This window comes from Centroberyx gerrardi, chromosome 7 (genome assembly GCF_048128805.1).
Source record: "Centroberyx gerrardi isolate f3 chromosome 7, fCenGer3.hap1.cur.20231027, whole genome shotgun sequence".
NCBI lineage: Eukaryota > Metazoa > Chordata > Actinopteri > Beryciformes > Berycidae > Centroberyx > Centroberyx gerrardi.
In genome coordinates, this window is record NC_136003.1 from 19,426,628 (window position 1) to 19,450,301 (window position 23,674).

The 23,674-nt window shown below is 40.7% G+C and overlaps 1 protein-coding gene across 1 annotated transcript in view; it reads right to left on the reverse strand.

Annotated features, from left to right (window-relative positions):
* LOC139930941 (E3 ubiquitin-protein ligase rnf213-alpha) overlaps positions 1-22,674 on the reverse strand; it is a 36,806-nt gene extending 14,132 nt beyond the window's left edge. The window contains exons 1-38 of the mRNA XM_078284427.1: positions 22,601-22,674; positions 20,468-20,589; positions 19,072-19,229; positions 17,651-18,352; positions 17,345-17,520; positions 17,086-17,256; positions 15,823-16,028; positions 15,396-15,685; positions 15,030-15,289; positions 14,583-14,795; positions 14,274-14,466; positions 14,130-14,185; positions 13,638-13,812; positions 13,378-13,548; positions 13,123-13,221; positions 12,911-13,033; positions 12,324-12,507; positions 11,913-12,086; positions 11,610-11,762; positions 10,893-11,512; positions 10,343-10,502; positions 10,037-10,254; positions 9,816-9,953; positions 9,520-9,684; positions 7,971-9,234; positions 7,682-7,863; positions 7,410-7,565; positions 3,707-7,315; positions 3,445-3,569; positions 2,208-2,321; positions 2,005-2,129; positions 1,789-1,911; positions 1,605-1,669; positions 1,156-1,309; positions 934-1,066; positions 592-783; positions 329-459; positions 52-209 (exon numbers count right to left, since the gene is read on the reverse strand). Of these exons, the coding sequence (XP_078140553.1) occupies positions 52-209; positions 329-459; positions 592-783; positions 934-1,066; positions 1,156-1,309; positions 1,605-1,669; positions 1,789-1,911; positions 2,005-2,129; positions 2,208-2,321; positions 3,445-3,569; positions 3,707-7,315; positions 7,410-7,565; positions 7,682-7,863; positions 7,971-9,234; positions 9,520-9,684; positions 9,816-9,953; positions 10,037-10,254; positions 10,343-10,502; positions 10,893-11,512; positions 11,610-11,762; positions 11,913-12,086; positions 12,324-12,507; positions 12,911-13,033; positions 13,123-13,221; positions 13,378-13,548; positions 13,638-13,812; positions 14,130-14,185; positions 14,274-14,466; positions 14,583-14,795; positions 15,030-15,289; positions 15,396-15,685; positions 15,823-16,028; positions 17,086-17,256; positions 17,345-17,520; positions 17,651-18,352; positions 19,072-19,229; positions 20,468-20,570 (11,439 nt within the window). The 5' untranslated portion in view covers positions 20,571-20,589; positions 22,601-22,674. The remainder of the gene's footprint in view (positions 1-51; positions 210-328; positions 460-591; positions 784-933; positions 1,067-1,155; positions 1,310-1,604; positions 1,670-1,788; positions 1,912-2,004; positions 2,130-2,207; positions 2,322-3,444; positions 3,570-3,706; positions 7,316-7,409; positions 7,566-7,681; positions 7,864-7,970; positions 9,235-9,519; positions 9,685-9,815; positions 9,954-10,036; positions 10,255-10,342; positions 10,503-10,892; positions 11,513-11,609; positions 11,763-11,912; positions 12,087-12,323; positions 12,508-12,910; positions 13,034-13,122; positions 13,222-13,377; positions 13,549-13,637; positions 13,813-14,129; positions 14,186-14,273; positions 14,467-14,582; positions 14,796-15,029; positions 15,290-15,395; positions 15,686-15,822; positions 16,029-17,085; positions 17,257-17,344; positions 17,521-17,650; positions 18,353-19,071; positions 19,230-20,467; positions 20,590-22,600) is intronic.
* Between the last annotated feature and the right edge of the window lie 1,000 nt (positions 22,675-23,674).

A 23,674-nucleotide genomic window follows, 5' to 3' on the forward strand; every position in this document is an offset into this window, starting at 1 on the left:
AACTCACGGTCCAAAAGGATCATAGATAAAGCCTGTAAATAAATAAACAACCTTAAGATCTTCCTGACAAGACACATTCATCGTCATGGAGATAAAATCCTGTAGGTAGCGGTAGAAAAACTCAGTCTGCATCTCCAGGTCTGCTTTTGCAATGTATCGGCCCAATGGTGTCCTCCAAAAGAACTCGTCAAACTGGCGTTGAGTGTGACCTATCAACAGACACATGGGGTCATAAGTGAAAATAAGTGAAAAAGACATGACAAAAACACAGCAGTGACATATTGCTTAAATACCTATCCACAAAAACTCCTGTGTTACAGGCAGTTACCTTCATGCAGAAGGGCATGAACCCAAAGTTCTTCCAGGTAGTCCTTGATCCTCCAGCTGAAAGGCATGCTGCAGCCAACGTTCCTGTCGGCGGAAAAGTAGTTCTGCACAAGGATGGTCCTCGTCTCAGAGCTGTGATAGAGAACAGGATATAGATACAATAATTAAAGGACAAAGTATACAGAAGTATGCAGAGTGCAAATTAGTAGAAGTTACAATGAAAATGGCAACCTTTATTCAAATTACATCACTAACACCACTTACTTGCGGTCCAGTGTTACGTATGGGACATCCAACAGTTTATCGTTGCCAAAGATGTCCAACCACAGCTTCTTAACAGCTTCACCACAGTTGCTATCTAGCAGGATGTTCAAGTTTTGGTCACGGTCAATGATTGAGACCAGCTGCGCCAAGAAGGGGATGACCACAGCCTGGACACGCTTCCACAGGGTGTGCCTGTTATGACCCCAAAATCGATTAAAATGGCTGTTCAATAAATAGGCACATAAATGGTTCCTTGGCTTCAAAACGTACAGCTTGTATTAAACCCTTCATTGATGTAGTGCAGTTATGGAAAATTGTGTATTAGGGGAAACTCGTCCTCACCTGAATGTTCCTCCTTCCTGCAAAGCATCAATGTTGGAGGCCTCCTTAATGACCCAGTTGTTTTTGATGGAGTTTCCATCATGAGTCACCAACAAGGAGTGAAGGTGCCTCTTCACAGTTTGCAGAAATTCAGCTAATAAGAAACATAAAACAGATAACCTGGTGAGTGCTGTAATGTGTTGGAACAAAGAAGAACTGAAAATAATTCCGAGTTGCTACTACCTTTTATTTCGTCATTGTCACTGAGGAGCATCAGTAGGATCTCCACTCTTCTGGTACTGCGGAAGCCACTTTCCACCTGGTCCCTCAGCATGCCTACAGCGCTCTGCACACAGCTCCGCACTAGCGCTGTGGTGTCCACAACATTATCCCAGCCCTGCAGCAGGAGGACAGGCAGGTCAAAACCCAGTAACACAACTAACCCAGAACAAAAGATGCACACAACGAGTCACTGCTGTCAGACAAAAATGCCTATCTGCAAAAAAAGTAGGTTTTGTGCGGGAAGAAGAAAAGAATACCTATTTGCTAAGTGATGGCCATGTATTTCTGAAATTATACAATGGGTTTTCAAACAGGCTTAATGGGCCCAACGGTCATGAATCTCACTCTACAGATTTATAACCATGTAGATTATAAATGAGTGAGGACAAATTAGAGGACTGATTACTCACAGCTTGGTCTTCAAGCTCTGCTTCTTGTTGCTCGTTCTCAGTGTACATGTCATCTACCTCCATGGCTGTACATAAAGAAATTTTGTAATTCAGTGCCGCAAAAGATTTTTACTGAAAATATATTTTATCAAAGACAACAAAGACGTAATTATCAACCACTGCCAATTAATTATCAATCAATTACCTTCAGGCTGACTCCTCTTTTCTTCAAACAGTTGACTGATTGTCATGTTTCGCAAGGCTTTGATGTCTGAAACAATATCTTTTGACCTTCTGAGGTCATCGATATGAACTGATCTCCAGGGGCCTGTAAAGGTTAAAATGTCTCAGGTTATTATTCTCAAATCTTGTTAAAACAATGTGATAGTAAATGTAAATTCACAAGTTCTGTCCACCTCACCTCCATGAAATCCAACATAGGAAGACCCTCCTTCCATTCTTGGCAGTTTGGTGATAAAGTAGACAAACACCTTGCTTCCCATGTTCTCTGGTCTTATCTTGTTGATTTCATTTATGGATGAATACCTAACAATGAACAGCAAAACTCAGTATGGCAAAACCACATCATTGCACATACTTATTAGACAGAAAATATTGACCTACTTTGCAGATGCAATAAGATTGGCGCTATGAGAAGCTTCATCAAAATCACACTGAATGATCAGGATCTTGTTGCAGGGGGCATTGCTGATTCCATTTCCAGTTGTGAGGAAACTCCTAGAAGACAACAGTGATTTGATTATGTCAGATTGAGATAATAAAATTCAAAGCAAAATCAATGGAATATACAGTAACTTACAGTAAACTAATTGACTGTTGTTAGGTTCCGTAACCTACAATTAATCATTAACCTCAAATTAAATTAAGGACAGAGTAACGTGCAATAAATAAAGCTAAGGAAACATATTAGGTAAATAACTTGATCCTTTACTAGTAATTACAGATTTGTTTAAAAACCATGGTAGAAACTACATTTTCCCTTTAGTCCTGGAATGTGTATAACATTCCAGGACAATGCTTACATGTAATGATATTTGGATAGCATGATACAACATAGGAAATGCTTCAAATTCCAAGTAGGCCTGGCGTTCATATAAATTACGCTTCCATTAGCAGTAAATTTCACTGTAATTATTAGTATTATCCTAAACTAATTTATTGCAGTTACAGATCTACTTACATGATAATTACTAGTAAAATGAATTGAAGATTGTACTAAACTCTAATTAACCTTAATTATTGAATACTTTTCTCACCTTACCGTTTCCTCATAGACAAATATAATAATAATGCATTGTATTTGTACTGCACTTTTCATTCACAGTGACTCTCAAAGTGCACAGTTAAAAACAAAAAAAACATAAAAAACAAAAACGAAGAAAATGATCGCTAACAAGAGTTAACATGAAAAAGCCTTCCTGAATAAAAAGGTTTTTAGGCCCGTCTTAAATATACCAATACAGAACTTTGCATATCTGAATAACATTATGACACTAAATAGGTGATCCTTTATGTTTCCTTACAGTATGGTTTCAGAAAAATAAAATGGTAAAAGATTCAGTCATTCAGGCGTCATTCAGGCGTATAATTGCCTTCTGACGCAAAGTATCCACTTGTTATTGTCTCAAGTTTCTTTACAAGTAAACAAATCAGTAATTGCTAGTAAACAATCAAGTTATTTACTATAATATCTGTTTTCATAGCTTTATTTATTGCACATTACTAGCAAAATACTTGTACTCTGTAATGTGAGAATACTGGTAAATTTCAGGTTAATGAGCTGTAACAATGGTAAATTAGCACCCTGTACATTGATACATTACCCAATATATCAACAAACCTGATCTTCTTGAGGAAGGAGTTTTCTGTGTCAAACTGCTGGAGCGAGAGAAGCTCTACATTATGCAAGACCTGCTCCAGTGGTTCCAAGTCAGATGCGGTCAGAAGTCTGGAGAATGTTGTCACCTATGGATTAAAATTAGAATTAATAAAGACTTGGTGAACGACTGCAGTGTATTTCTGAGATTGGCATTGTATAACAATAAAATTGTTTTTGTATTGTTTTAAGTTGTATAATAAATGTATAATTGTATAAAAATTACCTCTGTGAAGGAAGACCAGCAATGGAGATCCTGATTTGTGTGAGCAAGTATGAAGTCAGCCAAACAATTGTTATTCTGCTCTTCGAAGTAGACCCTGGAGAGATATTCACTCTCCACTTTGGGGAGAGCTGCGCAGTCCAGACGCACCACTGAGTCTGGTGTAGCACAGTTGAGCAGTATGAGTTTAGCCTCATCAAGTACTCTCCTGTCAGGATCGGAGATTTCCATATTCTCCTTTTGCTTTTCTATGACTTGAAGAACCACAGAAGCACATGTGTCTGAGTGGTAGCCAATAAAGGCATCTGGTGGTAGGTACTTGTACGTCTGAGGCACCACTGCATGTTGACCGCTGAGAGACACAAACTGTGCAACCCACCTTTCCAACTCATCCACAAGTCTCTTCTGCTCAGTTTTAAGGACAGTGTGGATGTCCAAGTAATGTTTCTCCAGCCTGTTGATGAGAGGTATTGGGAATTGTTTGTAGACCACTTCTTTTTCCTCAATGATAATTAGCCGGAAGTCTTCGTGCACCCTGCATTTGACACGATGGGTTCCCAGTCCAAGGTCCACATATTTTTGTCCTCCCAGGCAGACATAGTATTGGTTGAGAGCATCATAGAGACTTTCGTAAAGGTTCTGCAAGTTTAGAAGCACAACAGTTTGACCCGTTTCCATGCAGATCTTCACTCTGTTGATGTTGCGGCATATTTGGGTATACTCTTGGTCTTTGGGGAAGCTGGAGCCAAAAATTATTTCAGGCTGACCAATTTCTGAGAAGAACGTTTGTTGCAGGATCTGCAGGGCTGCATAGTTTTTTGTTAGAACCAGCAAGTACCGGCACTCTTCTTCCTGTCCGATTGCCAAAATGTTTTGTCTCACAAACTCAATGGCACTGATGCTCTCCAGGTTGGGTGTAATCTGCAGCCTTTTGGTGAAGACAGTAACTGCATTCACATCATCCCTGCCACTGAAATTTCTCAACACTGCCTCCACAATCTTCTCTGCACTGGGCTTCTGTTGAGAAGCCTTGGCCATTGCAAAAATCATCTTAACCAAGCTGTAATAGTCACGTAGGCCAAAAAATCCTTTTCCTTGTTTACGGCAGATGGCCAAGTAGGCCCTGGCAAAGGGTTGGAAGAAATCCCTGACCTTCTCCAAAACCATTGCATCAGATGAGCATATGCCTTTAGCACTCTCAATGAGTTCTTTCTGATCAGGGTCACCACGGGAGACGAAGATGCCTCTGTTCATCTTTGCAGGGTCTAAAGCCCAGTTGGAGATGCCAATGAATCCAACCTTTTTGTGTGGTAGTGGCTCATCATCAATGCATCCCTCTTCTAGCAGTGGATGGAGGGTTTTCAGTGGCATTTTGGGGGAGTCCTCAGCCAACCCAATCTCATCTAGGACCACAACGGATATGTACTCATCCAGGTTCTTTCCTTCCTGGAAGCGACCACATTGCTTGAATGTGTTAATGATGCCTTCTGGTGTTGAGTGAGGGCTACACTGGAAAGACACTAAATGGATCTGTTTAAGTCTTTTGTAGAGGTCAGAGTGAGCCGCTTGGCCCTGCATTGCATCTGCCACCAGAGTTTTAGACAGAGATTTTGAACTTCCAGGTTTTCCAACCAAGAAGAGGGGGATTCTAAGCTCAATGCAGAGCACCATCATGAAGACATTCTCTTTGAGTGCACTGTTCCTTGCAATGGTTTCCCCCAACGGCACACCACTCAAAAGTAGATCCTGCATGAGTGAGATTTCCTGCATCACTCTCACTGGGCTGTACCCGTCTGGTAGGCGTCTGCTGATTTTCTGCCTATATTTGTCTTTGTCTTCTAGGCAAGCATGGTAGCACACTCCTATGGCTATAACTAGAGACCATAGCACAGGGTCTCTAACCTCTGAATATCTCTGGTGTCTTTCATTCTTCTCAGCATTTTGATTTTTCTCAAACTCTTCAAGCTCTTCAAAAAGCATCACATGGTTCTCATAGAACCACACAAAAGCCTGCATGCAGCGTTCCACATCCCTCAGGCTGACAAAGCTGCATTCATCTTTTCTTGTCCGCATATACCTCTGTGAGGCTGAAAGCACATCTGTGATCAACTTGACGTTACTTGCATCGATTTCCTTGACCTCAACTACTCTCTGCACAATCTGCTGGATGTATATTTTCTCTGTGTGATCATTCAACTGTCCAAAGTCCCACACCAGAGGAATCATGCTTGGTGGCAATGCCTGAACTCTGTACACTAACTGGCGGAGAGGGATGGACCCAAGCTTTTCATCTGTCTCTTCGGCTCGAACTCTGTACCCAAGGCCTGCAGATTCTAACCTCTGAATCATTTCATCTGTGTGCTTTCGGTAAGGGTTGCATGCTGCTATAATCTGCAATCCACATTGGCGTGTCAAACTTTCTCCCTTGACTGTCTTGTCACAGAGGACCTCCTTAATACTGCTGATGGCCTCTGTGGTATTTGCCTCATCAAAGAAGAGAACAGAGTCAAATCCATAGTCTTGTTTGTTGGTAAAAGCAATGGCTTCTGCATCTCTGACTTTGGTGTAAATCATATCTGAAGTTGTTCCTCCATGGACTTTGACCAGTTTCATGTTTTCAGTGGCCACTCCACTCCTCCGCAGTTCACAAAGGAATTTTATGAGCCTAGTCTTACCACACCCTGTCTCTCCCATGATAATGACGGGGATGCCACACCTGAACCGCATATGGATTGCCAACATCTTCAATATGTTGTCAGTGGTAAGCTCATATGTTTCATCGGGGTCAAGAGGCCACTGGATTCCAAGAACGTTGCAGATTCGTTCTATTTTCTCCCCTCTGGGAAGCTTATCAAAGTCAATGTTGAAAGGGACTCTCTGTAGCTTCAGGCCTTCGTACAGCGCCCTTGTCATGATGTTTCTTTTTATCACCCTTCCAGAAGTGGGATCAATGGCATCTACAAAGTTCTGTTCATTAGGCTGAAGATGAAAACCAATGAAGGTCATGGACACATGATCGTCATTAAAGAAGATGTATGGATGTGGTTCTGATTCCCATCTCTTCCTAATCAGAAAAGGGGCCAAGTCTTCATCCCGGACACCAGTCAGGTCCACCTGCAGCCTCCCAGGACTCTGGTCAGAGATGCTGAGTGATGGAGTGGCAAAGTCCTTCGCCATCAAAATCATGAAGTCTACCACAAAGGTCTTGAATCCAGTTAGAGTGTCCCCAGTGAAAGTAACATCACAAAAAACAGATGTCTCACAGTCTTTCAGCTGAAGGTTTAGGAACCATGCAAAATTTCTCAATTCTGCCCAGGATGGGTCCATCATGCCACAGTACATGAGAAGCATCTGTAGACATTCCACATGCGACCCTTCAACACCATGGCATATGAAGGTGTCAAGTTCTCCCTGGTTATGGAACCGTGTGAGATACTGGTATGGTCTTTGGAAGGCTTCACTCCTGAATTCTTGATTATCCATCAGTGGGTCTTCAGGGTTCATAATGGTGGGATCTTCTTGCTTCCTCATCTCTAGCATTAACACCTCTTTAGGTGGTCGGCAGAAAATGTTTGGGAACACATCTATGAATGAGCTGTTCACAGTTCGAGCCTATGAAGAAAATAGAGATTGAAACACAATCTAAGATTAGTAAATGTTTAGAATTAAATTATTAATGAAATTTCAGCACTTGTTAAACTGTTACCTGCTGTGAAGTAGTTCTGGGCGGATTCACAGTTGATTGTAAAATCTCAATGACATACAGCTGTTTGTTGCTGCACTTCCACATCTTTCCCTCAGAGTCCATCAGATAACGCAGAATCAGCAGTTTGAAAAGAAATTCATGGAGGCCTTTCTGCACCTTTTCAATAGGATGAACACAAAACAGATACTTAATACATTAAGACCAGACAGAATGTGTATAGATATGTCAATTACAACAAGCCAAACATTACTTTGCATGAGACTCATTATTACCGATGATGTGACATCAAAATGGAAAATTGTGAGTTCTTTCTTCTTGGGGCTGTTGAACAGAGACTGCAGGATGACATTCTCATCAACATTTGGCTCAGTCAAGCGAATGCATTTCAGCATTGAGGGCTTTTTGGTTGAGTGCTTCAGTTTTTCATAAAGCCTCTTCGTGTAGAGAGATTTACCTGAAATTTTGAAAATAATAGTAATTATGCCAGGTAGCAACAACCTTAGCAGTGAAGTATTAACCCCCACTGCAGGTAATAATTTGAAACAAGCAGCTTATACGCACCAACACCAGCTCTTTTGGATGACACAACTCCAATGCACAGTCTGTCTTTGAATGCAGCTGCAGCACTGCACTGATCTGCTGGGACAGTGTAGTGTCTCTGGAGGTACCTCTGGATCCCAGCCAATGGCTCCTGGGGGACCATGTGCAATCTGTACTGGCTGAAGGCGGAGGGAAGGTAGGCATGTTCTCTGTTTGAGCTGCAGATGATAACAAGTCTGTAGTCTTTTCTGCTCTGCATTTTCATTCGTTGAAAAAAGCTCTCAACTTTGGAGCTCACGTCGTAGGTCAGCAGATCTCCATACAGTAGAGAGTAGATCTTCTGTCCTCTGTAGCCCACATTGAAGCAGCGTCTGAGGAACAGCTCCACCTGCTCATAGGGTGTTGAGGAGTTGCACAGGAGGACTTCGTCATATGTGGGCAGTACCTCATGTTCGCTGCTCATGTAAATGGAGATGCAAGATGTCAAGACCTCATCATGTGGGCAAACAATAAGGTTTGGATTTCCAATGGCCAAGCCTTTAGGCAGCTCCCTTTTTATGTACTTCCCTTCAGAAATGTCTTCCTCACGCTCATCTTCTTTGTTGGCCAGTATTTCCAACAGTCGTCCAAGGCTTTTTGTATCAAGAATGTGCGGAAGAAAATTCTTCATGTCTTTCATATAAGCATTCCATATCAAATCAAATTTTCGGGACCCATTTGCTTGTTCCACAAGGCTTGGCAGAGGATCCAACTCTCCTGTGAAATCTGGGCCTTCCTCCGCAGTTCCTGGCAGTACAACAAAAGTCTGAAATTCAATGTCCTCGTTTTGTTCTTGCTGTTTGGTGAGAATTTCATACTGGAGTGCATGCCAGACATGCCTCAAATCTGAGGCTGTACAGTTTGGCTTGACAAAGGAGAGCATCATGAGAACTTGGTCCTCCACATTGGTCACATTTTGCTGAGTCAGCTTACTGCAAAGGTAGACAATCTGTTCTGCTGTATAGTAGTTCAGATAGTAATGTTGGGATCTCTGTTTGTCCACAAAATCCATCCAGTAGTCCAGGCACTTCTCCATTTTCCTACAAAGTTCAGGAAGCTGCTCCTCTATGTTGCCCTCCACAATGACAACACTGAGCACACTGCCCAGGTTGAAGTCCATCATAATGCTGGGTTCTTGGCTGCTTAAACTGCAGTTGATCTGGGCTTCCCAGTATCTGAACAGAGGATTCCCAGCTGTGTACAGGGCTATGAATGCCTCGGATAGTCTTTGAACATTGGCAAAAACCTGAGGAAATAAATGCAAACTAACAGTCAGTCACAACTATGCATATTATTTTTGTCCAAAATTTAAGTACAGTGTATTTTGTTAGAAATAAAAAGACAAAGCATTACTAGCTGTATCTTTAAAATATACAAGCTTGCTATAGTACAAGGTATCAAGCATTTTAAACTATAAAACAAATTAAAATCTTAAATAATTAGCTTTTTATTTTAAATAGATTCCATAATTACTTTAGAACTATAGTATATATACTATAAAATTACACCAAAATAAAACACTTAGATGTACCTCAGCAAAGTGATCCACCTCATTCTGCCCCTGATCCCCTTTCCCAGACATGAGCATGAGTTTGTTCTGGAGCTCCCGCAGGTCCTCCAGGGAATAGCAGCGCATCTCCAGGCCCTCATCATGCTCCTCTGGAATTTGTAGCTTCAACGCTGTGTCAAGACTCAGCTGGATTGAAAAACATAAACACTCTCAAACTTAAATTTTGAAGGGACCTTTAATGCCATTGCATTCTAAGTGAAAAACATATTGCATGGCAGTAGGAATTCAATGATAATATCTTTGATTTTCTTATTTACCTTTTTTACATTCTGTGCACTTATCAGGTAGATGCCTTTGTTGTTGATGGCTGATGCTAAGGAGAGAGACGACAGCTCCACTGACCCATGACTGTCCTTCACAGTCTTAAGCCATTCCAGATGGCGTGCAGTGTCACGCTGGAACAGAAGAAACATACTCAATTGTGTTGTGAAGTAATTTAAGTATTTTTAGTAGTACAGTACTGAAGGTCTCCTCTCACCAGTTTTTTTGGTAGATTGTTGTCATTCTCCAAAGCTCTCCAGAGCTTCTTCAGGACCTCCTTGAAGGCCTGAAAACCTGAGTCTGGTTTGAGCTCATAAAGCACTGATGAGTAGCCAAGGACAGCATCATGGAAGCAAGCAACACGATCCACATCCAGGTCATTCTCTCCAGCAGAGATGGAGGCCAGGTCAACAAACACCTTCAGCTCATTGATATCTGAAATGAAATTTAACCTTTTAAATATGTCTGAATGCGCATTAAAATAATTGTTATTGTGACTAGTGTAGATCATTTTAATTCTTACCTTCAAGAGCTTCCTTTACCCAGTTGACAAAGTGTCTTCTAAGTCCCAGCTCCTTTAGGCACAGTCTGCGGGTCTCAGTGATATCCACCAGAGCAACCTTGGCCTGCATCAAATCATTGTCAATCCGATTGAGCTGCTCTTTCTGAAAGTCTGCATGTGTCTGAAGAGAGAAGAAAGCCATGGTTATTCTCAACTAAGGTAAATGCACTTCTGAATACATAACAGAAACACAAATCACAAGGAGACATGCATGAATTTTATTGTGATGTCTAATTCATAGTTTATGAAAGAAGTAACAGAGACATCATTTCTGTTGTTATGAGAACTAACTCAATACATTGTCTTTTTATGCATTATCTTCTAATAGAAAGTTGAGGATGTCCCAAGTAATAACAGTGGTGTCTAATTTTCGTATAGCATAATACAACAGTTTTACATGTTGTGGTTGTGCACATGGACACTTTTATTGACCTTGACATGTAAAACATATTTTTAACATGAAACATAATAGTACTGATGGTGTAATATGCTTCAAAACAATGACACTTACAACTTCTAGCAGTGTCTGCAGAACCTTGAAGTCACCTTGAAGACAAAGTGTCTCCTTGACCACCATGATAATCTGAGCTGATGCCACAGCCAGATGAAGTTCATGATACTGCTCAATCTGTTGAACCCTTCTCTGGATCCATTGTTTGTCATTTGATTTATCGACTCTGCACATAATGTCCAAGTCCTGTGCAAGCTCTTCGTACTTCCCCTCGTAAGCTTTGAAGAGTTTGTCAACCTCCCCGAGCCTGATACTGCCATTCTTCAGGCAATTGTAGATGTTTTTGTAATCATCATAGCAAGGCTCGAAAATGTCCTCATGTATCCTTTCTGGTGTGGCCATAATATCAACTACTCCAGATTCATCAGGGTCTTCACTTTCCCTCTCTGCAGTGGCCAGGATTATGGCTTGTTTCTCCCAGCACACTTTGAATATGTAACTGTCCTTGAAGGTGTGCAGAACCTCTGCCATGTTTCTGATGTCTTCATGGAGATCAAAGTAGGTGACCACACCAGCCATCGGTGAGAACAGTTGGTCAAATGGATGAACCTCCATGAAATGGTTCAGGGGCATGGTCTCAATGTTGACTTGTTGTCTGTCTTCCATGTCAGCAGCATCCACTATCATGCAAATTAAACATGCAATTATGAAATTTGGTGCAGCTGTGAGCACAAGATCAAACCAATCGGTCCGATAGCCCTGACACCACCAACATACCTGTCATATGTTCCTCAAGTTTGTGGCTCATTGTTAGTAAGATGTCCACGAGCTCCTTCTCATGGTACACAGCTTTCACTTCATCCTGTCTCCACACTAATAGCCTCCTCATTTTGGCATTATCCTGGCAGTGGTCATTCTCAGAGAGACAGTCTGTTAATGTCAAAGCACACATTTTCATCTTAATATTTCCATTAGACCATTGTGTACTCTCATATGAAATAAGTGCTGTGTAGGGTTAATAATTCAGAATTAAACTATAAATCTCTTGAGACATGAAAATGAAAAGCAGACTTTTATTACCGATTTTTAGCAGTTCTAAGAAAGCCTTTTTCCTCTCCAAAATGAAATTGAGCAGGCTGATCTTAATGTTTCCATGGACCAGCTGATTGGTGATGGTAGAGAAGGATGATATTGCTATAGCAATTCTGTCCCTGGCGTCTAATGAGAGCTTCTCAATCAGCTTCTCTTCCGCACCTGTAGTGAAAGAAGCTGAATGTTAAAAAGTGCTTTATCTGAAACCACATCAATGATTACAATGCTTGAGACCACTGCCATGCAGCCATAACACTGAGGCTAGAGCAACTACTTAATAGACCATGGCAGCATCACTGGGTGTAAATACTCTACTGATGCTAATATTCTACCTTCCTGCCCTGCACATTTTATGGTTTGGGGTGTGCATGTTTTCACTGTTTTGTTCTGAGGAGATACCATGTAGCTGGAAAATGTCTTTGGCGGCTGTCCAGGAGAGGAGGTGCTGCAGGACCACTTCTTCCTCTTCCCGATAATTTCCTTGACGGTCCCTTGGCCAGGATTTCTGGATAATGGCTGAAATGAGTGTTCCAAACTTCCAGTTTATCTTAAACCTCTCAAATAGTTTGCCCTCGGACTTGGTCTGCATATGGAGAAAAGAAGTCATTGATCAGTCATTATTGTTTATCTTTTAAATATATGAAATAAAATTGGAAATAAATCAGACTCACACGGTGCTTTTTAATATTTGCTCACCCATGAAAAAGGGGAATACTGCTCAACTTAAGAATTCATAAATGTTCTTGCAGTGGTCTATGACAGTTCAATCAACACGTGAACTTGTACAAATGTCTCCAAAAGCCATAAACCATAAAGCCATAAACATCTTTCTCCATTCATTTTCCATGGAGCAGCGGGAGATTTCCCACTTTTATGACATCAAAGGTTCAGTTTGTAATTCCGTGGTTTCTGGCTTTAGGGGAAAGTTGTTATTGTTCACAAATATGGACTGGACTCTCCTAGACTATTTCAGGAAGTCCCCATACCTGGCACAACGATGTAACAGCCTCAAGAGCACACTTCTCAACGCTGGCAGCAACATGTGGATGGGAATCACTGAGTCCCTCAATCTTTGAGCAGTAGAATTCAATCTGATCCAATGCAGATTCCTAAAGCCACACAGACACATAGTAAAAATTAACTACACATTTCCCTGGTAGAAAATCAAGCAAAAATCTGTAAAGGATGTATTAAATACCTTTTTAAGCTTGCCCTCAAAATCCTTAGTGAATGTCTTTCCCCATTCTTCTGTCCAATCTTCATTTTTGAAATGGAGGGAGATTATGTTGTTCCACATCTATGAAACACAACCAATAAAAGGCACCATGAGAAATATGTTCCAACATTCACTTACCAATGTATACTTTTGGGCACCCATCCCAATATTTTGTATTTTATTCCTAAGTGCAGCCCTCTATTAAACTCTGTATAAAATACATTAGACACTACTCACTTCAATCTCTGCAGGTGTGACACTGACGTGCAGGTACATGGAGGTCAGGCCCCTGTTAAGCAACCTGTCTCTGAAGGTCTGACTGATCCACTCTCTCATAATGGCCATCGCCTGGGACATCATCTCCAAGTCTTTTGCATACAGCTGGTCTCTTTTCACTCCTTGGGGCACCTTAATGAGAATTACTAGCATTTGAGAAAGCCAAAACTAAACTATTTGGAAATGTAAACAACTCACTTTAAATCTTTCACTTCACATACCTCTGTCTCGTTACAGTGAATGAAGTCAAAGACTGATGCAACCAGATGCATGCAAGCTACAGGAATGTCTGTAAAGTTCTGGGAGTACGATGCAGATCTGACTCCTTTACAGATCTTCTCTAGCAGTTTCACTGCTGTTGCCAGGCACTCTCTCCTGTAAGCCTCGCTAAAATAACTGTCATAAACAAAAGAAACAGGAGTGGACGATTACAGCATCAACTAGATAGATACATTACTGTCCTCCAAGAGGAAATTAACTCTCACAGTCTGCACATGGAAACACTAAAGTATATGGGAAACAACAAAGAACAGCAACACCAGACAGTAACAGGTCAGCACACAGATGTGTACACATTTTGGAACTAAAGATATACAAGTAGACCAGCAACCAATGCCAGTTAACCAACAAGTAGAAACTGTTTTTGTATATGTAGTGCTATCTTGTCAATACTATTCAATTAAAAAACAATAATGGTAATGAAAGTAAATCACCTGTATTTTTGCTCAATGAGGAGCCGTTGAATATGCGAGAGAACATCAGACACTGTCTGCAAAACAGAAAACAAAGAACATTAAATAATAATTTACTGATATAACCTTGAAATTTCTTATGTTCAACTGGTATTTCCACTTCACCTGGTAGCTGCTGTAGGAGACATCCTGAGGAGCTCTTATACTGAAGACATGAAGCGTGTCAAAAAGCTCAGTTTCAATGATGTTGCTACACTCTACCAGCTCATCAAGTGTCATCAGGCACATCCAGGATCGGGCTGCAAGTGTGTCCATTTCCACCAAATGGCTGTGGTTTTTCATCACGTTCAAAATTGCCCTGAAAATGGGATGCATCACAAGCAACCAAACATATGTAAAAACTTCATGCCTATCATTTGCAAAGCTATGTACTGTAAGTTTTTGTCAGCTATAATTTGGCAGAGGTAGTCTTACCTCCTTTCTTGACTGCTCCAGGATGTAGGGTTACCCACTTTGAGGCCTTGCAAACCTGCCCAAGCTGCGTCGTACTTTGAGCTGCCAGAGAGTGCTGCTTGGAAAGGCTTTGTGGTGCCTTTGAGGAAGTGGAGAAGCGGAATTACCAAAATCCATCGTGGCATTCCCTCTGTTTTCACAGCGTTCATCAGAGCCACCAGCATTTCTGGCAGACTAGACAAAGAGAAATCTATTAGCTTCAGAACTTTAAATGAATGATCAAATGACAGCAAAATCACTATAGGACACATTAGGTCTGCAGTCTTTAATTGGCAGATCACAACTATCACTGGAAAGATTATTGGATTGATTACTGGATTATCAAAAAGATTAAACACAACAACCTATGTGAACTGTAATCAGCGGCGGATTTTACCAAGTGGACACAAAAAAATTAAAAGTACCTACTTTTTGAGACTGGAGACGTCACATGAAAAATCTTTCCAGTACTGGAGGAAATCATCCTTGGTTTGCTTGGGGAAGCTCAGTGCATTGCAGAGTCGATGGAGCTCACCGGCATCCAGTTTGATAGCGTGTCGCTTCCACACACAGAGCATGATCACAGCCGCCCGAATAGGGTCCTTAATGTAGAGGCTCTTCCCGTCTCCGTCCTTCAGCAACTGAGGAATGACGTTTGCCAACATGAATTCCTTTACCAGCTTCCTCACCTAAAAAAGAATCAAAGCAGAGACACAGAGAAAATATTTTGAGAAGTCAATACCCGGATGTTTCCAGACTATCTACAAGGCAACTGTGTGGAAGTTGTTTACTTACATCGTCTTCTCCATAGCCTAAGGAGATCCACCTCTTCTCCGTCTCCTCAAAAACATACGGGTTCCCATAAATCTGGAAGAACTGATTCAACTGGATCAGGAAACTCTTCAAATTGATTTCAGTCCAGCTCCTGAGAAGATCAAATATGGTCTCTAACATGATTTTCCCTGCAATCTCTCTGCCTTGGACCACATTCTTCCTCTGTTCAGGCCACAAGGCATCTTTTACGCGTTTGACAATGTTCTTTGATGGCTCTGCACAGATGATGTCATCATATTGATGCCAGTCCCCTTTTACAAAAAAAGTAAATAAAATAAGATATTAAATTGTGTTTATTTCAAATATATTAGGTACATACAATATTTCATGAGTAGTATGTATGCACTGAAAGATTATTATGACTGTACAAAGTGAAACTTGCACTTACCTTCCTCATTAAGGAGGTGGGGCTTCACAAACAAACACCTATTGGTAGTATGGGGCACAGAATCCAGTTTGTATATGTACTCAAACTCATATTTCATCTTTTTGTTCTTGTAGACAAGATACTTGTATGGTATCGACACAGATTCAGCTTCAGCTTTTGGTGTAACTAGGCTGCCTTCAACCAGAAATCCATGTTCTCCAAGATCCCTGTGTGAAAAGAAAGAAAAAAAGGTTGTTATCGTTTTTCAGTCATTTTACTTAACAAGTTTACTTAACTTTACTTAACTTTACTTAACAAGGTTACTCCATAATTATAAACATTCTGATTTCTATTGATAATATCATCGTAATGTGATAAAAGCATTATTAAAAAAATAGCGAGCGAGAGAGCAAGCAAGCAAGAGACACTGGCAGCCAGACAATTAACTGTTTATTTTCAATAGCCCTAACTAGCCAAAGGCTTTGAACTTAGATGATATCCATGAATTAACTTGATGACTTTATGGGTATTTATGCCAAGTAGAATGACTATGATGCTGACTGGCTATGTTTAAATATGCTTGAGATAACACATTGCTATCATTCTAACTTCATAATCTGTCATAGAATTTGATGCGACTGAAACTGAATGACAAAGACTAGTATGTCAACACATAGGATGTCACAGATTACAGACCAATATACTGTATTTTCAGGCACATTAAGCTGCACTGAGCTCTAGCAGTAAATGCTCTGAAATAAAATAGTGCCATGTATGATGAATGTTAATAAAGAGCAAACATTTAAGGAACCCATGAGGAAAGTTTTTCAGTGACAAAGCCATCACTGAATTCTTCTCCCTTCTGCCACAGTTGTTGTTTTATCCAATATGACCACTAACAATTACATCAGAATACTCACATTACTTTAAAATGGCAATATCCAAGTGTACAAGTCAGACAGCACATTTGATTTAAATAATTACATAACAAGGCATGCAGAAGCCTAGATTTTGGCAACGTTGCAAAGTTATGTTGGAAAAAGCTCAAGAAGGAACATTGTTTTAGGTATAATCCCAGGTTTTACTGAGAAATTATGCTCAATTTTTTTTACTTTCATTGAGTGTTATTTCCAAATCCATAATGCATATTTTGAAGAAACAAGCAATGGGCACCAAGCTTTAGGACAAAAAAATATGAACTAGACGACACTTGGACACCACTTAGCAATAGGTGGTTGTAAGACTTTCTAAGGTTAATTTAAGATTAATTCAAGAAAAATTCACCTAGTCACAGACAGCTCAACTGTATCTTCTTCCCATGTCCCGATGTGGGTTCCAGCCCTGATGAAGATGCGATCTTCAACTGGGTCAAGTTTGAAATCCTTTGAGAGGACTGCATGAAAGTAAATCGTGAGTCTGTCACTTGCAGCAATGGTCTTGTTCCTGCTGCTTATTCTGAAATGCAATACAAATTGACAGCATTAAAACTGGTGAAGGTGATATCTAAATCCAAATGTGTAGCACCGTCAGAGAGTTTGATTACCTTTTTGGCGGCGGGTCGGTGGATTCTGCGTTATCCTTATTGCTGTCTTTGTTTCCCTTGTTGACATCTTTGGTTTGTGGTGCAGAGGAGGTTTGTCCTGCCCCGTGTGCAGACTGCTGAACCTCCATGCGCTCTGTCTTCATCTGCGGGTCCACACTGGAGCCTGTGCTTTCAGCCTGGACAAGTAGCATTCAATTCAATTAGGTTAGACATACAAACTCATCCAGACAAGAAAATGAATCCCTGTCCTTTGCCCGCTAGTAAAATAAAATAAACAAGAAGCTTCTAATTGTTAATTGTCATTACCTTTGATGGTTTTTGAGGGCCAAAAACCATTTGGCCCCCAACAGCCGCTGTTTGCTTCGGTTTCTGGCTCTGCTGAACAGTTTTCCCCTTCTGCTTGGGTTGCGCCGTCTGATTTGCGTTTGGATCCACGTTGGCATTCTGGTCCAGTTTAGTTTGTTTGGCTGTAGTCGTGTCTTTCATGGTCTTTGAGCTGTTTGCCTCAGTCTTCTGCTCTTTCGGGTTGGAGACCTTTGCCCCTTTACCTGGACCTGACTGAGGAGTCGTACCGGTCTTGTCTTCTGACACGGAATGGGAAGTAGGAGTGTCAGCTGGAGCTGGCTCGGATGTCTGAGTCTCAGTTGATTTTGGTATATTGCCGTCTCCCATGACCTGCTTATCTGGGGCTACAGCGGACTGACTCTCTGCACTTGGCTTGAGAGTGGCAGCAGTTTTTTCACTTTGAAAGCCCTCAGCTGGTCTGGGAGTATCGTTAGCTACCAAGGAACTGGGCTGGCTCTCCAGTGAGGAAGAGCCATCGGGGAGTGAGTCTGGTGTTTCATCCATTGCATTAGTGGAGCTGTCACTGTCAGAAGAGTCTCCTCCTTCCTGCGCCTGCTTCACCTGGTTGTCGTCCAGAGAGATGAGGGACAGGTCAGAGCTCATCTCTTGGTCCGATGGCATACGGCCATCTTTCTTCTTTTTGGCCTTCTTCCTCTTTTTTCTCTATTAAGACCAGAGGTGATAACGTCAATTTCACAAATGCCCATTACCGCTAATATGTAACCAAGCCTCTGTTTTCAATCTAAATATACAGTCATCTATCTTCTGTATATAGTATTCTTGACAAACTAAGAATAGAATTTTAGACTTTAAAAGTCATTCTAAAGCCTATTCCAAATTATGTGATTACATCATATTTAGCATTTGATAATGACAGAATTTAACACAATGGGTTTATAGCATGATTTCAACATGTGTTTTCACTGAATATGTCTAGGCTTTCAATTAAAGAAACAAGACAAGAAGAAGAAGAAGAATTAAAAAAAACAATGCACTTGTACCTACTGTCCAGACGCACGATTTGGGGAACAGGTCAAAATAACTGTAGGACAAAGCTTGAAATATTTCCTTGCTAGTAGGAAATAATAAATAAATGTAAAAATCTAAAAAAGGGTCAAGGCACTCTATCTTAAAGATCTTCCATGTTGGATTTCAACCTTTAAAAACATGTTTTGCAAGCTAAAGCTAGCAGTTACTGGCTAATGCAAACTCTGATAAGATATAAAATTCCAACTTTTTTCACACAGAGAAAATATTACTAAGATCTGCACTGACATATTTCATATGCTACAGAAATATAATTGTTAGAGTAGGTTATCATAACATATGCACAAACTCATATGGAGCCCTCAGTGAGACGACGCTTTGAGACTTAAGCGCACCTTTTTCTTTGGGTTGTTGTTGGTCTCTTCATTCGGCCGTTTGGATTTATTGGATTCATGGCTGTCCACAGTTGAGGAGTGATTCTGTGACTCTGATTTTTCAGTGGCACCGTCCGAGCCTGGTCCCACCGAGCTGGAAACGGGCTGACTTCCTGTATCTGGATTAAAAATATTTGGTACACAAATCAGACAGCAACCAAAGACATGAATAATGCCTGCAGAGCGCTGCGTGCTGTGAGAGAGGCCCTTATCCACAGCAGCGCAGATTGCAGCAGTCAATTTGCATTCTAGCCAAATCCAGGCTACAACTTGTGATCAGTGAAGGATTTGAATGGAGAGGCAATCTGCATCAAAAACACACAAAAAAATGGATTTCTACATAAAGGTCTAAAAAAGGAAATCTCTAAAATAGTTTCTGGAGTTAAAATTAACAAGATAAGCTTTCATGTACTATTATTTTATATATTTTTTTTAAATAAAAATCTCTGCAAAAGCACTGATTGCACCCATTTGGGCCTTTTATTTGTTCCTTTGTTGTAATTATCACTCATATACAACACACCTTTCATGAAGCAGCTAACACAAGATAACTGGTTTGAACCCACTGAGGCCAATTTAATGCTTGAATGCTTTACATGTTCACTATGAGGAACTTGACTTAATAAACCACATGGGTATACTCTAAACATACATTTTAGATTAAGTCAGTCACAATACTGAACTTGATTTTAAATATAATCTTAATTAGTATATGAAGAGGCTGTTTGTTTAATCAGAACCAATCCTAATCCTGGCCAAAGGTGGGCTGATAATGCAGGGACAGCGCCATCTTGAGGCCAGAAACTAGCCACACTATCTGGATGTGGCCTTTGACAAACAACTTCAGGGACTCATTACTATGTACAGAATGACAAATGACAAAAACATTTTTAGACGGTTGAAGAAAAACTACTTCTACTACCACATCTCATCTTTACAATCTTTACAGTGAGAACTGGCGTTTCATTATACCTGTTAAATTGGGTTTATATCATGGGTCCAGCCCACACTACAGTAGCCTATCAGTATACTTCATTACCTCAAAATACATTTTGGATGCTGTAGTAACAGAATATTTTAAATCCTACCTAATGAAAATGTCCAGTGTTGATACAGTTACTTTGTTCTTTTTAATCTTACACACCAAAATGATCTAGAATATGTTTAATCAATGAAACCATTTCTGTATGATCACAAATGTTTGTTTTTTTATGTTATGGTATGTCAGCAAATATCACAAGCTTAGACAGCGTTTTAGCCATTGTATCGACTCCCATTAATCAAAACCTAAAAGTAAATACATAAAATGAATCAGATTTGAAATGTATGATTTATGACAAATGTACAAACTACTAACCAGATGGTTTGTTTGCAGGTTGGACAGACAGCTTATGGCCACACTTGCTGCAGAAATTGGCTGTCTTTTCCACAATAACGTGGTCACATCCTGGGCACTTCATCTTCACGTCTCAGTAGTTTCTGCAGTGGAAGAAATGATCATCAGTGGAATATCCCACCCTTGTAGATTCCTTTCACTTTCAATTCTGTCAAGTGAGTCCAAATCATTCGACCATGTCTAGCTTTGTATAACAAACACAGTTGTTGTTTTTTTTTAATTTGGACTTTGAATAGTCTTTCCGAACAAACTTGCCTGCATAAATATCCTAAAGTGATACAAACGTGAACAATTATGCTCTACTGCTCGTCTCCCACTCGCTGCCTTGAACTGTGCCCCAGCGGCCTCTTTCCACATCCAACAATAAGTGAGCAAGTCAGTCAGAGAGGAAGCAGCAAGAGGTCTCACTGTGCCTCAACTTCTGGTTACCACAATCATGAAGTGCGGCAGAGCAGAGCCTGCTCTCAATAGAGCTGAAATGTCAGGTTCCTATGTGTCCTACTGATTTTCCCCATAGGGAATTAGATTATTATCCATTATGTTTTAACGGTTTAAGATAGACTTCCTATGAATTAGCAGATTGTGAAACAACTATATTATGTCCCTGTAGAAGCCATCACTGGATCTGAGTTTAACTTTGTCAAAAAATTGTGTTCTATTCCTGAGTTCCTTATGAAATAATACACTACCCACAAGCTGTAGCAAGTTCCCACTGATCAGAGCGGTCACTGTTACCATGGAAATGTTACCCGCTCTAATGTTATGCATGGTTGTGGCCTGCAACATGTATCGATCAGTGGCTCCACTCCACCATAGTTTTGCTGTCAGACATTATATATATCTATATATATCTATATCTACATATATATATATATATACATATATATATATATATTTTTTTTTTTTTTTTTTTTTAAGGGATGAGGAAAAGAGTGGTCACATGGGCGAAGATCATTACAAATCAGTAACTACTATTAGGCTACATTATTATATCATGTTATCATATTGTTTAGTATCACTGTTGAAAATGAGGAAAAGAAAATCAATGACATCACTTACTATGCTGTATTGGATGAGCAGTTTATTCCTTAAATTCATTCATGAAAAAATATGCTATGTATACAGTCTTGTACCCTTGCCACTTTATTCTATGTTCATACACATATCCTTTGTTACAAAACACCCAAGGTTTATGAAAACCAAATTACACTCAAACTGAAGAATTGATAATGGCCAGAGTAAAAATGTAGATGTTTTTATTTATTTAATTAAAGAAAAATACATTCGTTTCAGGCCTGCAACAAATCAGTCCCTGTGTTAACAGTGATGCTTCAGTGTTTAGTGTGATCAGGAGAGCACATTCGTTAGAGTTAATGCCCACATGTGCCGACCAAAAGGAGGGACCGTCTTTTACTACCGAGTGACTCCTCTTCTCAAGCATAGAAGATCTTTGACATCAACAGTCAACCAATCACGTGTGTAGCACGCAAATCACTTCCTGTTTCGATTCCAGCCTACCACGACAAAACTAAAAACACTTAACGCAGGCTGCCAAGTAAACACATACACAGACTGAGACTGTAATATTATTAATTAAGTATCACGACACAGTTAATACAGTCACAGCCCGATGTCACACCAAAAAAACTGGCTTTGCTCGGCACAATTTGAGTGTTTTAGGCTGCACGTTAACTAGCTTACTAGCTCTCATAGCCGATCGATTTAGCTAGCTAGGTCAGCTTGCCCGTGTGACTCAGACTTTCCACGACAAAGTAAAACAATGAAAACCATGTCAGAAAACAATGGCGACTGCTATTGATTTATTAAGACTCGGTGGGTTTCATATTCCTGTCTACAAAGGGCCCGCCCAATCATGTCCGTGGTGTAACATGCTAACGAGCTGTAAGGATAAAAACGTCCACCAATTTGCACTGACTGTATTTATCGACCCTCACCTGTGATAGCCTATCTGTCACAACGAGCACAAACCGCCACTGCGCTAGGATGAGCTAGTTTGTTCCTGACATTTGTCCCCCTGAGCCCCTGATATCACCTGAGGCTTTACAATGCCGTCAACACTTTCACCAGTCCTACCTGGGTTGACTGCGTCGCGTCCCTTTCCTCTTCAACACTTGTGCAGAGCAGGAGGCCCACAGTGTCATCTCTGCTGCAACTTGCCTGCGATATGCCGGGGAATCACATTTGAGACTATCAGTTCCGCCTGTTTTCATAAAGTTTCGTTTAGCCAGAAATGGGCGTTAACTAAAAAAAAATTAAAAAAAAAAACCCTCATTCTATCAGCACGAGTCATAATAGCACACGGCCCTGGTACTACTGGGTAAAATGACAGTACAACTCGTACAGAGTTCGAGCCCTGGGTAATTTGCTTTGCTAATTGCCCCGGTTCTGACTTCCTCAAATATGCAGGCTGAACCGCACCCTACCTTTTTATTATGAGTGGGAGTCGAGTTTACCTATGCGACAGGAAAACGTTCAGGAAGATATTCACTGTAGTCAGAAGGCGTGAATCTTATAGCCTAATCTACATTTGGGCGATATAGCATCTAGGGAAACCCCGGACCGGTTGGGGAAAGTAAATGAGTAGCGCTCTCCCTGTCGTCAACAACTAGGCCAACTCCCAGTGTGTCCTTGAGCAAGGCACTTAACTCCTATAGTAGAGCTGCCCAGTGGCCACCAGTAGCTAGAAGGCCGTGGTTGCACTGGAAAGCCCCCAGGAGTGAATGTGTGTAATTGCATGAATGAGGAACAGCTCAGTTGACTTTCCCTGAATAAATGAAAGTGAAAGAAAAATCTGACAAAAGTCCTAACTTTAAGGGGGAAAAACAACTGATGAGTAGAAAAGAAACTAGACAGAGGGAAGTAGGTTATGCTTCTGGGAGACAGAACCGGCAAAATGACAACAGCATGATGTCCAGGAAGTGGACCAGTACCCGGTCTGGATGGATTCCTGCTGATCTGGAAGTATCACACTGTGAAGATGCTACACCATACCACAGTGTACACTTGAGCATGGCACGTCAAGGAAAGTCAAGTTCATTTAATTGGCATTTTTAGGTTCTATACATACATAGGAGTTTAGGCTGGGAGATCGCACCATGTACAAACACCAACAACAACATAATTGGCCTGAAGCAAATAATCAACAAA